The sequence below is a fragment of the Perca fluviatilis genome, chromosome 1, assembly GCF_010015445.1.
Source record: "Perca fluviatilis chromosome 1, GENO_Pfluv_1.0, whole genome shotgun sequence".
NCBI classification, from domain to species: Eukaryota; Metazoa; Chordata; class Actinopteri; order Perciformes; family Percidae; genus Perca; species Perca fluviatilis.
In genome coordinates, this window is record NC_053112.1 from 6,083,964 (window position 1) to 6,095,394 (window position 11,431).

Genomic DNA, 11,431 nt, shown 5'->3' on the forward strand with positions numbered 1-11,431 from the left:
GAAAAAATGACAAAAAAAACTTGGAAAAAAGTGACAAAAACGTCAGAATAATCTCCAAAAACGTCGGGAAAAGTGACAAAAAAAATAAGAAAAGCTCAAAAAAAGCACAGAAAAATATTGACAGCAATTTTGAAAAGTGACAAAAGTGTCGAAAAAGATGACCAAAAACGTTGGGATTTTTTTTTACATTTTGACCCTGAAAAACTACAAAAAGTTGCATCATGGTGGACGGGGAAGACAACACAGGGTTAATAGCTTCTAAAACTTTAACGGACATTTTAAGACGCGGAATTTAAAAAAAGGGAACTTTGATTCCTCAATGACCCAATAAATGTATAGAGATGTAAAGAGACGAACACAAGTCTGAGTAGTTCAGGTTTAAGTTTGTCACATGAAAAAAGCAATAAATCCATGAAAGATGAAATACCTTTGGGACTGGAGGAAGAGAAGGAGGGACTGTGTGTATGTCCCACCGCCATCATCATCCATGCCGGTAAAACTCTCCTCTTGGTTACAGGCGGAGGGACGTGTCTTCGGTCGTCCTCCTCTTCCGTTGGTTGTGCACAGTCTGCCTACATGAAGCGGAAGAAAAACTGTTTTCATTATCTCATTATCATCACAGCTGCTGCTGGAAACACTGACCATCTTAGAGGGAACACAGCGACTTATTGGGACTTGGTCTTATTCACCGTATCCCCCAGAGTTACATGAGTCCATACATAGCCTTCTCATCTCTGTCTGGCGCACCCACCGCTAGCCTAGCTTAGCACAGATCCTGGAGGTAACCAGCTCCATCTAGCCTAGCTTGGCACAGATCCTGGAGGTAACCGGCTCCATCTAGCCTAGCTTAGCACAGATCCTGGAGGTAACCGGCTCCATCTAGCTTAGCTTAGCACAGATCCTGGAGGTAACCGGCTCCAACTAGCCTAGCTTAGCACAGATCCTGGAGGTAACCGGCTCCATCTAGCCTAGCTTAGCACAGATCCTGGAGGTAACCGGCTCCAACTAGCCTACTGCTCCCAATAAGTGACAAAATAACGCCAACATGTTCCTATTTACATGTTGTGATTTGTAGAGTCACAGCGTGTACAAATAACAAGGTCACATGACACACAGCCATCTTCTAACCGTATACACACTAGGGATGGTACGGTTCATGAAAAAACACCCGAACCGCTCGGTTCGCTAGTCTCGGTTCGGAGCATGTGTGTACCGCACGGTTCGTCAGTACACTGTTAATGTGCACTAACCTCTTACTGCCGTAGTGCCCACTTTATACACCTATGTTAAAACACTAACTGGAAATGACGAGCGGGATGGGCGTGACAAACGCAACCCATGGCAGCTGATTGGACGATCGGTCACATGGGTCTGGCTGGTCCCAAATTTTCAAAACAGACTGTCATGGCGGCTCGTCGCAGAATACGATCTCATATTGTACTAAAATAGTTCACCGAAACGTGTTTCTGAAAACATTTTAAGCGAGAAATAGGCCATGCAGTTGCTGAATCTGTCTTCATTTCAGATCGACAAAGGTCAGTTTAACCCTTGTGTTGTCCTTCGGGTCCCAGTGACCGAAGGACAACACAAGGATTATGTACTTCCGTTTACTTTGTTGAGAATTGCTCTCTAAAACCGGTTTCTTTTAAAGTAAGTAAGTAAAGTTTATTTCTAGAACACATTTAAACACAGTTTAAGCTGACCAAAATGCTGTACAAACAAGAACTAAGGTGCTGTATTAACCCTTGTTTAGAGAGCAATTCTCAACAAAGTAAACGGAGAACGAACGTTGTCCTTCGGGTCACTGGGACCCGAGGACAACACAAGGGTTAAAAGATTTCTACCACGATTTTGAGAGACACCGAGCCGACCCGGTCCCTCAAGTGGGAGAGCCGCGCAGGTCACGCCACGTCACCTGCAGAAATGTCCAGTGGCAGAGAGGCTGCCCAGAGCTGGAGGATGCGCGCGCGCCGCGGTTTATAGTCTGGTGTGTGGGAACATTTTGGATTTCATGGTACCTATGATGAAATAAAACGATATATAGAACTGCCACTGTGTGCATGTTTTGTGCAACATGCATTCAATATGCTAATTTTAGCTATATATCATATGCTGAAGTATATTCTGGAGTGTTAAAGATTAAAAGAAAAAATAACAAGAACCGTACAGAACCGAAAACCGTGATACGAACCGAACCGTGGGTTTTGTGAACCGTACCACCCCTAATACATACTGGGAACTATATTCTCAGAAGGGCGAAGCACTGCTGCTTCTGCTACTTGGGCGGAGTGATTTGCACATGAAAAGCCCCGTGGTGAGGAACAGAGAGTTCACCTGGAGTTTGCTCAGAATTGGAGTAATATCACTCCGCCCAAGTAGCAGTGCTTCGCCTTCTGAGAATATAGTTCCCAGTATGTATACGGTCCAGCTCGAGTTGACTGCCTGAACCAGCTCGCAGGCATCACCCTATTTGTGTTTCTTAGGATGGCAAAAACATGTCCTGCCCTACTCTGCCTTACTATGCCTTGGATTTTCTTACCCTGACTTTCTTACAATAACCCTTTTAACCAATCTTATTCCTCCGGTCTAAACCTAACCAATGCAAACAACAAGGGCAACTAGTACTAGCCAATCAGAGGCAGAGTAGGGTGGGTCATGTCATCACACGCCATCTTAGGAAACCCACAAATCTTACAGCCTGAGCCATTGTTTTTATTGCTTTCCAATCAGAAGAGATAGAATATGGGGCCCGGGTTTGAATCCGACCTGTGGCCATTTGCTGCGTGTCGTCCCCCATCTATCTCCCACCTTTCCTGTCTATCCACAGTCACTTTGAAAATAAAGGGAAAAAAAAAACCCAAAAAATAATCAATAGATAGAATATGGTGATATGGATATGTGCCTCAGAACACACCGAAGCGATGCAGACTTGAGTGTACGTTCTGCGGGTGCTCGAGATGTAATACGTCTCCATAACAGCAGGCGGCGCTAATCTGTAAAAATATTAAAACCGGAAATGACGAACGTGCCACGTTGGTCTGGCTTCTCCGGCCGCTCATAATGGAGGCTCGTTCGAAATACGATCTCGTATTTTACGGAAAGAGTTCACCGAAATGGTTTCTGAAAACATTTTAAGCGAGAAATAGGCCGTGCAGTTGCTGAATCTGTCTTCATTTCAGATTAATAAAGGTCAGTTTAAAAGATTTTCGTCAGATTTTAACAAGCGTTTGTCGCTCATCCCGCTTGTCATTTCCCGGTTAGCGCTCCACCAATCAGATTGGTCATTGAGTCCGACTGCCCTCCCTCCAATTCAACAAGTCAAATCGGCCCAAATGAAGGCTGACGGCTACTCCGACAGACGACGGCACGGGACACACCGAACAGACTCGAGTCACTGACCTCGCCAGACTGTCCCACGGCTGATTATCGGGTTGGTGTGTCAGGGCCTTTAGAGTAAGGCCTATTACATCCCATAGTGTCTACAGAACACAGTATGTGTTGTTGTTATCCCGGGTATAAAAAGTTAATGGACGTTTCGGTTTTGTGTGAAAAGTGTTTTGGTTCATTACTGATCACTTTGGCCACTTTTGTTTGGTTATGTGAGTACTGATAAGATGGTTTATGAGTCGAAGAAATCTGTAAATATGTGATTGTAAAATAAAAACTGTATTGTTTATGATGGCGGCTGTCAGTTACAGCATTCCCAATCAATACTGGACCAATGAAATTACCCTTTAACTCTCCTGTTGTCCTCGGGTCGAATTTGATCCATTTTTAAAAAGTTTCTATATCAGAAATTTGGGTTTCTATCAACCAAATTGTCAAAAAAAAATAAAACTGGGAAGGTTCCATACAACGCTCTTCACAAGTTAAATAAATGATCAGTGCACTACTTTCATTGAATTTGGGAGTTTTATTAAATTTATAGCATTTTAATTTTAATAAAAGAATGTTGAAAAATGTGACAAAAATGCCGGAGGGAAAAAACTAAAAATGTCATAAAAAAAACGAAAAAAACATTGGAAAAAGTGACCATAACTTTGGGAAAAGCTTCAAAAACATCGGGAAAAGAAGCATCAAAAGTGTAAAAAAAAAAAAAACGACCTAAAACGTTTTGTGAATTTAAAATTTTGACAAAGAACAAACAAAAAGTTGCATAGTAGACGGGAAGACAACATAAGGGTTAAATGCTCACAGGCTACCGTCATCGTGACTCCTAACTATTTACCAGGAGAACCAGCTGATTACTGGTTCCTAATGCCCGTGAAAAATAATGTGTGTATCTGCCTTGTGATTTGAATCCGCTCCAAAATGTATTGGGTTCTTCTTCGGCCCATGCTACACCATTCCAAGATTCATAATAAAAAAAATCGGGCCAGCACTTTTTTCTGTAATCCTGCTGACGGACACACAAACAAATCAACAAACTCACAGACAAACCAAGTCGAAAACATAGTAAAACTACTAGCCAATCAGAGGCAGAGTAGGGCGGGTCCTGTCCCCGCCATCTTAGGAAACTCACAAATCTTACAGCCTGAGCAACTGTGTTTTGTTTTCCATCAAAAGAGATAGAACATGGTGATATGGATGAAAGACATTTTTTGGAATAAAGCAGCACAACAAAAACAAGTCTTGGACTTTATTGTGTTATCATTGATATGTTGCATATTTGTGTGACGTCGCTCTCTTTGTGTCCAATAAACTAAACTAAACTCTGGTTAAAGTCAACCTGATGAACCTTAAAGTTCCAACACAGATACTAACCTGTTAGTTATAGCATGACCTTTGCTCCATATCAACACGACAACACCCTGGTATTTCACAGTAACAGTGTAAATCTGAGAAAACCAAACCTAACAGAGCTGCAGTGAGAGGAGGAGCTACACTGGAAAGAGGAGAGCTTCAACGTCACACTCCAGAAATGAAAGTGAAGTTTGTCAGAGTGTCAGCCACGCTGCAGTCGAGACAAGTCTCTGTTTCTCTCTGAAAGAAAACTCAAACTGACTTCATCAGGTCTTTCTCAACAACACAGCAGAGTCTCTGCCAAACACTGGTGAGTACAGCTGGTCACATTTACACTTTCTACAACCAGGATTAACACTAAACTTCAGCTCTACTCAGGCAGCAAGTTCCTCTCTTTTCATTTCTTGTGAAATTGGTAACAATATAACTATGGCTGTTTGTACGCACACAGCAACAAACACACACAAACAAACAGCAACAAACACACACACAGCAACAAACACACAGCAACACACACACACACACACATGCACAGCAACAAACATACACACACACAGCAACACACACACACAAACACAGCAACACACACACACACACACACACAGCAACAAACACACAGCAACACACACACATGCACAGCAACAAACATACACACACACAGCAACACACACACACAAACACAGCAACACACACACACACACACACACACACACAGCAACAAACACACACACACACACACACACACACACCCCACAATACACACACACAGTAACACACACACAAAGAGCAACAAACACACAGCAACACACACACAGAGCAAAAACCACAAACACACAGCAACACACACACACACACACACACACACACAAAACACACACACACACACACACACACACACATATAGTATAGTGGGCCCACTATACAGTAGCCCACTTTAACAGCTTTAAACAGTCTCTCTGTGTCAGTTCTCAGGACTGGAGTTTAGATTACTTCCTACTTTACTGCTATTGTTACTGTTTACAGATCACTTCATAAATACAGCTTCCTCTATCTTCTCTGGCTGTTTCACAATAAAAGCTTTCAAACAGAGAACCAGTGGGAGGCTTTTAATGTGAAGCAGCTGGAGGAAATGAAATGTGTTCAAGTAAGCAGAGCTTTGTTAGCAGTGCTGTTCTTTAATATAACTTGGACACAGGGGCGGAGTGAGGGTCTGGTTTCTGCGGCTCCAGCCCCCCCGAATGTTTTCTCCAACGCCCCCAAAATCTTTTAGGGTTTTAAAATCTGCAAATCAATGGAGCAAAAGTTTCATTACTGGGGAAATATCACCATTTATTGTGTGAACTCTATTCCAGCGTAGTGTAACAAAAACAGGTTCCTAGATAATGTGATGCTACCTATATAGCCTAATTAAAAAAATAGTAACATCAAAAATGTGTTGCCTCTTTTTAGGTGGCAGAAGTGAAAAATGAGTTATCCTCAACATTTGTTGTGTTCTGATTTAAAGGTACAGTTTAAAAAAATAAAAAACTTTGTTCTTTCACAAATATGTGCTCATTCATGTGTAATTACTTCCACCAACTAATCAAAGTATTCTCGTAAGCGTAGAATCTGCCATTCACAATCATTCAGAATACATACGAGCGACTCGCTCGAATGACGGCCGCCATGCTGCGCCTCCATCTTCAAAATACATTAGCCAAAGAGGGACATACCTCCATCTTTACAATATATTAGCCAAAGAGGGACATACCTCCATCTTTACAATATATTAGCCAAAGAGGGACATACCTCAGCCTTTCGCACTCTTACACTCAGTGGCACAGTGACGAATGCCAGCCGGGAGATAACTCGATCTGCCGGCAGATTTGAAAGCCTGTTGAAGATGGAGGATCACGCTGATACTTTACTAACATTAGCTTGCATTTGTTTGGGAACCTGATGGCTGATGTTCGCAATGAAATGGTACCAAAATAACGAAAACGTAAAACTATTATTACACTGGAAGGAACACTCACGGACAAAGGTGTACTTCTTGGAATAATATGGCCACTGTAGGAGTTAAAACGCGCTCGGAATGGGAGGGGCAAGAAAGTAATATTCAGTTGGTTGTCATATACAATTTCACCGCTAGATGGGAGAAATTCTTACACAATGTAGCTTTAAGAATGATGGAGACAGTTGGAGAAGAGTTAAGATACAAAATGAAGACTGTTTTCCTTGGCAACTATCATGTTTTTCCCCAAATGATGAACCTATTTTTAGGCATTTTATTATCCCAAATGTATTGAAATATAGTACATACAGCTGCTATAAATGGTGAAACAAATCCCCCCCAGGGTAGCATGCCCTCCCCTAGGTTTTGGCTGAGCCCCAAATTTTTACAATGTCTGGCTCCGTCCCTGTGTGGATATATTCTGGACTGTTTTTGTAAGAATAGCGAGTCAGTGTTTGTCAGCATGACTTAAATGGGGCCTGTAACCTGTCTCCATACCTTTTTAATATGTTCTTCCGACATCTAACATTTTTTAACTATTGTTTGCTGAGTGTTCGTTGGAACTGACTGGACTGGGAAACTGCTAATTAATTGCCCATTGTGATGTCTATAAAGTGTCTGAAACTGATTGAACAGATTATAATATCGTATTATTAAAAATTTTACACACTTGTTTCTTTTTCAAATAATTATTAAAACTGCATTTTGGATTTAATGTTTATCTTTTCTTTCACACGTGTAGAGATGGCTGCTGCAAACTATCTGCCATCTGAAGATCAGTTTCTGTGCTTCATCTGTCTGGATGTGTTCACTGATCCTGTCGCCATACTATGTGGACACAACTTCTGCAAGAACTGCATCAATGAACACTGGGATGCTAATGAGCAGTACATGTGTCCAATGTGTAAAAGGCTTTTCAACACAAAACCTGAGCTGCACGTCAACACTTTCATCTCTGAGATGGTCTCTCAGTTCAGACAGTCAGCTCAACAGAAAGCCAGCAGCAGCAGCTCAGAGCAACAAGTCTCCAAACCAGGAGAAGTTCCCTGTGACGTCTGCACTGGAACCAAACTGAAGGCCCTGAAGTCCTGCCTGGTTTGTCTGGTCTCCTACTGTGAGACTCACCTGGAGTCTCATCTGACCATGTCAGGCCTGAAAAGACATCAGCTGATCGACCCTGTGGAGAACCTGGAAGGCAGGATGTGTACGAAGCACGATAAACCTCTTGAGCTGTTCTGTAAGACCGACCAGACATGTGTCTGCATGCTCTGCACTGTTTTAGACCACAAGATGCATGATGTTGTTCCTCTGAAAGAAGAATATGAAGAAAAGAAGGTCAAGCTGGAGGCTGAAATTCAGCAGATGATCCAGAAGAGACGACTGAAGATTCAGGAGATCAAACACTCAGTAGACCTCAGTGAGGAAGATGCAGACAGAGAGATAGCAGAAGGTGTTCAGGTCTTCACTTCTCTGAAGGAGTCTGTTGAGAGAGGCCTGAACGAGCTCATCAACACGATCAAAGAGAAGCAGAAAACAACAGAAAAACATGCCAAAGCTTTCATCAAAGAGCTGAAACAGGAAATTTCTGAGCTGATGAAGAGAAGCACTGAGGTGGAGCAGCTCTCACGCTCTCGAGACCACCTCCATCTTCTCCAGAGTGTCCAGTCCCTAAAAACCAACCAACCTCCACCCACCAAGGACTGGACAGAGGTCAGCGTCCGTCCATCATATGAGGGGACTGTGGTGAGAGCTGTAGCTCAGCTGGAGGAGACACTTAGTGAAGAGATGAAGAAGCTGCTTGAGTCTGAGCTGAAGAGGGTCCAGCAGTATGCAGTGGATTTGACTCTTGATCCTGATACAGCACATCCTAATCTCATCCTGTCTCATGGTAGGAAACAAGTGCGTACTGGTAAGGTTAAGAACAATCTCCCAAACAACCCAGAGAGATTTTCTCTCATTCCCTGTGTTTTAGGAAAGCAGAGTTTCTCTTCAGGCAGATTTTACTTTGAGGTTCAAGTTAAAGGAAAGACTGAATGGGATTTAGGAGTGGCCAGAGAGTCGGTCAACAGGAAGGAAAACATCCCACTGAACCCTGAGGATGGTTACTGGACTATATGGATGATAAATGGAAAGGAGTACGAAGCTCTTGCTGGCCATCCTGTCCATCTCTCTCTGAAGTCTCCTCCTCAGAAGGTGGGGGTGTTTGTGGATTATGAGGAGGGTCTGGTCTCCTTTTATGATGTAGATGCTGCAGCTCTTATCTACTCCTTTACTGGCTGCTCCTTCACTGAGAAACTCTTCTTATACCTTTGGCCTGGTAATAATGAAGATGGTAAAAACTCTGCCCCTCTGATCATCTCTCCTGTCAGAGTAAACTAATCACTCATCGTATTTCATGTATTGATATATTTCTATTCAAGGGAACAAATGTACACTTTATAGTTTACATATTATTTGTTAACAGAATCTGTTTCCTGTGGTGATTGATTTACACTTCATTATCAAGATCTTTTACTATATGTATCTGATGACAGAGTCAACACATTCATTTGATGCATCAGGACACACGTTATGTGGACGATATCTATTTCAACCTCTGTTAAACCTACAGACATGTATTTACACTCCCAGAAGAAATCAGTTTCTAAAGACACCAAATATGTCAAGATGAAGTTTGAGTCAATTTGCAAAAATGATGAATCATAATTTCTAATTGATGTGTAGCCACACAAAACATTTTGCTGAATATTTCATTGTGTCATAAAGCTTAATTTAAGAGTAAGGCCTATTACATCCCATAGTGTCTACAGAACACAGTATGTGTCGTTGTTATACCGGCTATAAAAAGTTAAAATGGATGTTAAGTGGATGTTTCTGTTTTGTGTGAAAAGTGCTGGTTAATTACTGGTCACTGGTCACACCATTGTTATTTGTTTTGTGAATACTGTAAGATTGGTTTATGATTCAAAGACATCTGTAAAAATGTGATTGTAAAATAAAAACTGTAAAATAAACCAGTTGTTGAACACAAGGCCTGAGTAAACAGTGACTTGAGCACCAAACACTGAACAGAAAATCTGGTTTACACAGAAGTTCTATTTTATGACAAATACATTGTGTTGGCTTCTTCACAATAAAAGCTCCCTGTGTGTTTCACCAGTTGGATGCTTTTAATGTGAAGCAGAGGCAGGAGGAAATGTTTGTTTCACCAGCAGTGATTGTGGAGGATGAATCGCCCCCCACCCGGCGATGGTAAGAACTACCTAAAATGCCAGAAACCTTCTTTGGGAAAAGTTTATTTGACGTGTACTTGGATTTTTTTCAGTTTGACCTATATCCCATCTAACATGGAGGGGACGGAGTTTATTACCTATACTGCAGCCAGCCACCAGCGTCCAGATATTTTGGCTTTACCTATACAACCCCTGGTTGAACCGCAACAAGTTCCTCGGAAGAATCCAACTAGTCCTCTAAACTATACAGCGATATAGGTCATTTATTCATAGCCTCTAATACGACCCACTGGAGCCGTCATCTATGAGGTGCCGTTTAGGCCATATCAAGAATGCATGCACATACGCCACTCCACTGCACAACAGATCACGCCCTGGCATAAGCTGTCATACTTTATACAGATAACAATACATTGACATTCAACCATTTTAATTTACAACTAAGTCAAAAGAGAACCCAAACAGGTTAATGTTGGTCATACTCCAGCATACTCCCAATAATGGTGCAGTATATGCTCTTGGAAGGCTTATGAATTTAAATTTAAATGCAATTCAGGGTTCAGTGACTTGCCTAAGGACACTTCGACGTGGGACTACAAGGTCAGGGATCAAACCACAGAACTTCTGATTGGTAGACAACCGCTCTACCACCTGAGCCGTAGCTTGATCTCATCCATGGGCGTATCAGAAAACAATTCATTACATGGCATTGATCTGCTGGGACTTTATTTGAATATTAGCTCGCACACAGACAACTTTTCAGGTCCCACACACACAAACTATTTTTAGCATGCACACACAACTTCTTGCAAGAAAAAGTAGTGTGTGTTAGGTGAAAGTGGATTATTTGCATCCTTTTTATGTATGTGTGTGTGTGTGTGTGTGTGTGTGTGTGTGTGTGTGTGTGTGTGTGTGTGTGTGTGTGTGTGTGTGAGGTGAAAATAAGGAATTGTGCATGCATTCTTGATACATGGCCTAAGAGGTACCTCAAAAGTTTTTCATCCTCATATCTAAACCAGAGAACATAACGGTCGAGGTTTTACACAACTCGTTAACATTGTGAAACGGTTACAGTTTGGTTATGTTTAGGCACACAAACTACAAAGTTAAGTTTAGAAAAAGATCATGGTTTCAGTTAAAATCAGAAGTTACTTCACTTCTGGTTACGTATGTAATGCTGGACGTGACTTAGATCCGTTTGCTCTGTAAGTTAAAAGAAAACATTGTCATATCATTGACATGTTGCAGATGTGTGGAGGTTTCTATTTGTGTCCAATAAACTAAACTAAACTCTCCTGGTTAAAGTAAAGCTGAGGCACCTTAAAGTTTCAACAAACATAATAAAGATATAAGCAACACCTTCTCACACACCTTCCTCCTCCCATCTGTTAGATAAAGACACACCTTTGCTCCATATTAACCAGACAACATCCTGGTATTTCACAATAAGAGTGCACATGGG

At 41.8% G+C, this 11,431-nt stretch overlaps 2 protein-coding genes across 4 annotated transcripts in view; one reads left to right on the forward strand and one right to left on the reverse strand.

Moving 5' to 3' along the window:
- aplf (aprataxin and PNKP like factor) overlaps window positions 1-11,431 on the reverse strand; it is a 54,343-nt gene that overhangs the window by 18,772 nt on the left and 24,140 nt on the right. For both annotated transcript variants that reach the window (XM_039808399.1, XM_039808404.1), the window contains exon 6: window positions 428-572. In XM_039808399.1, the coding sequence (XP_039664333.1) occupies window positions 428-572 (145 nt within the window). The remainder of the gene's footprint in view (window positions 1-427; window positions 573-11,431) is intronic.
- On the forward strand, window positions 4,889-9,764 carry LOC120563871 (E3 ubiquitin-protein ligase TRIM21-like). Of its 2 annotated transcripts, none has more exons than XM_039808345.1 (2): window positions 4,889-5,053; window positions 7,479-9,763. In XM_039808345.1, the coding sequence occupies exon 2, from the start codon at window positions 7,481-7,483 to the stop codon at window positions 9,113-9,115; it is 1,635 nt and encodes a 544-aa protein (XP_039664279.1). In that variant the 5' UTR covers window positions 4,889-5,053; window positions 7,479-7,480; the 3' UTR covers window positions 9,116-9,763. The 2 variants fall into 2 exon arrangements, with proteins under 2 accessions (XP_039664279.1, XP_039664286.1); XM_039808352.1 differs by lacking the exon at window positions 4,889-5,053 and adding an exon at window positions 6,231-6,247 and having other exon boundaries at window positions 7,479-9,764.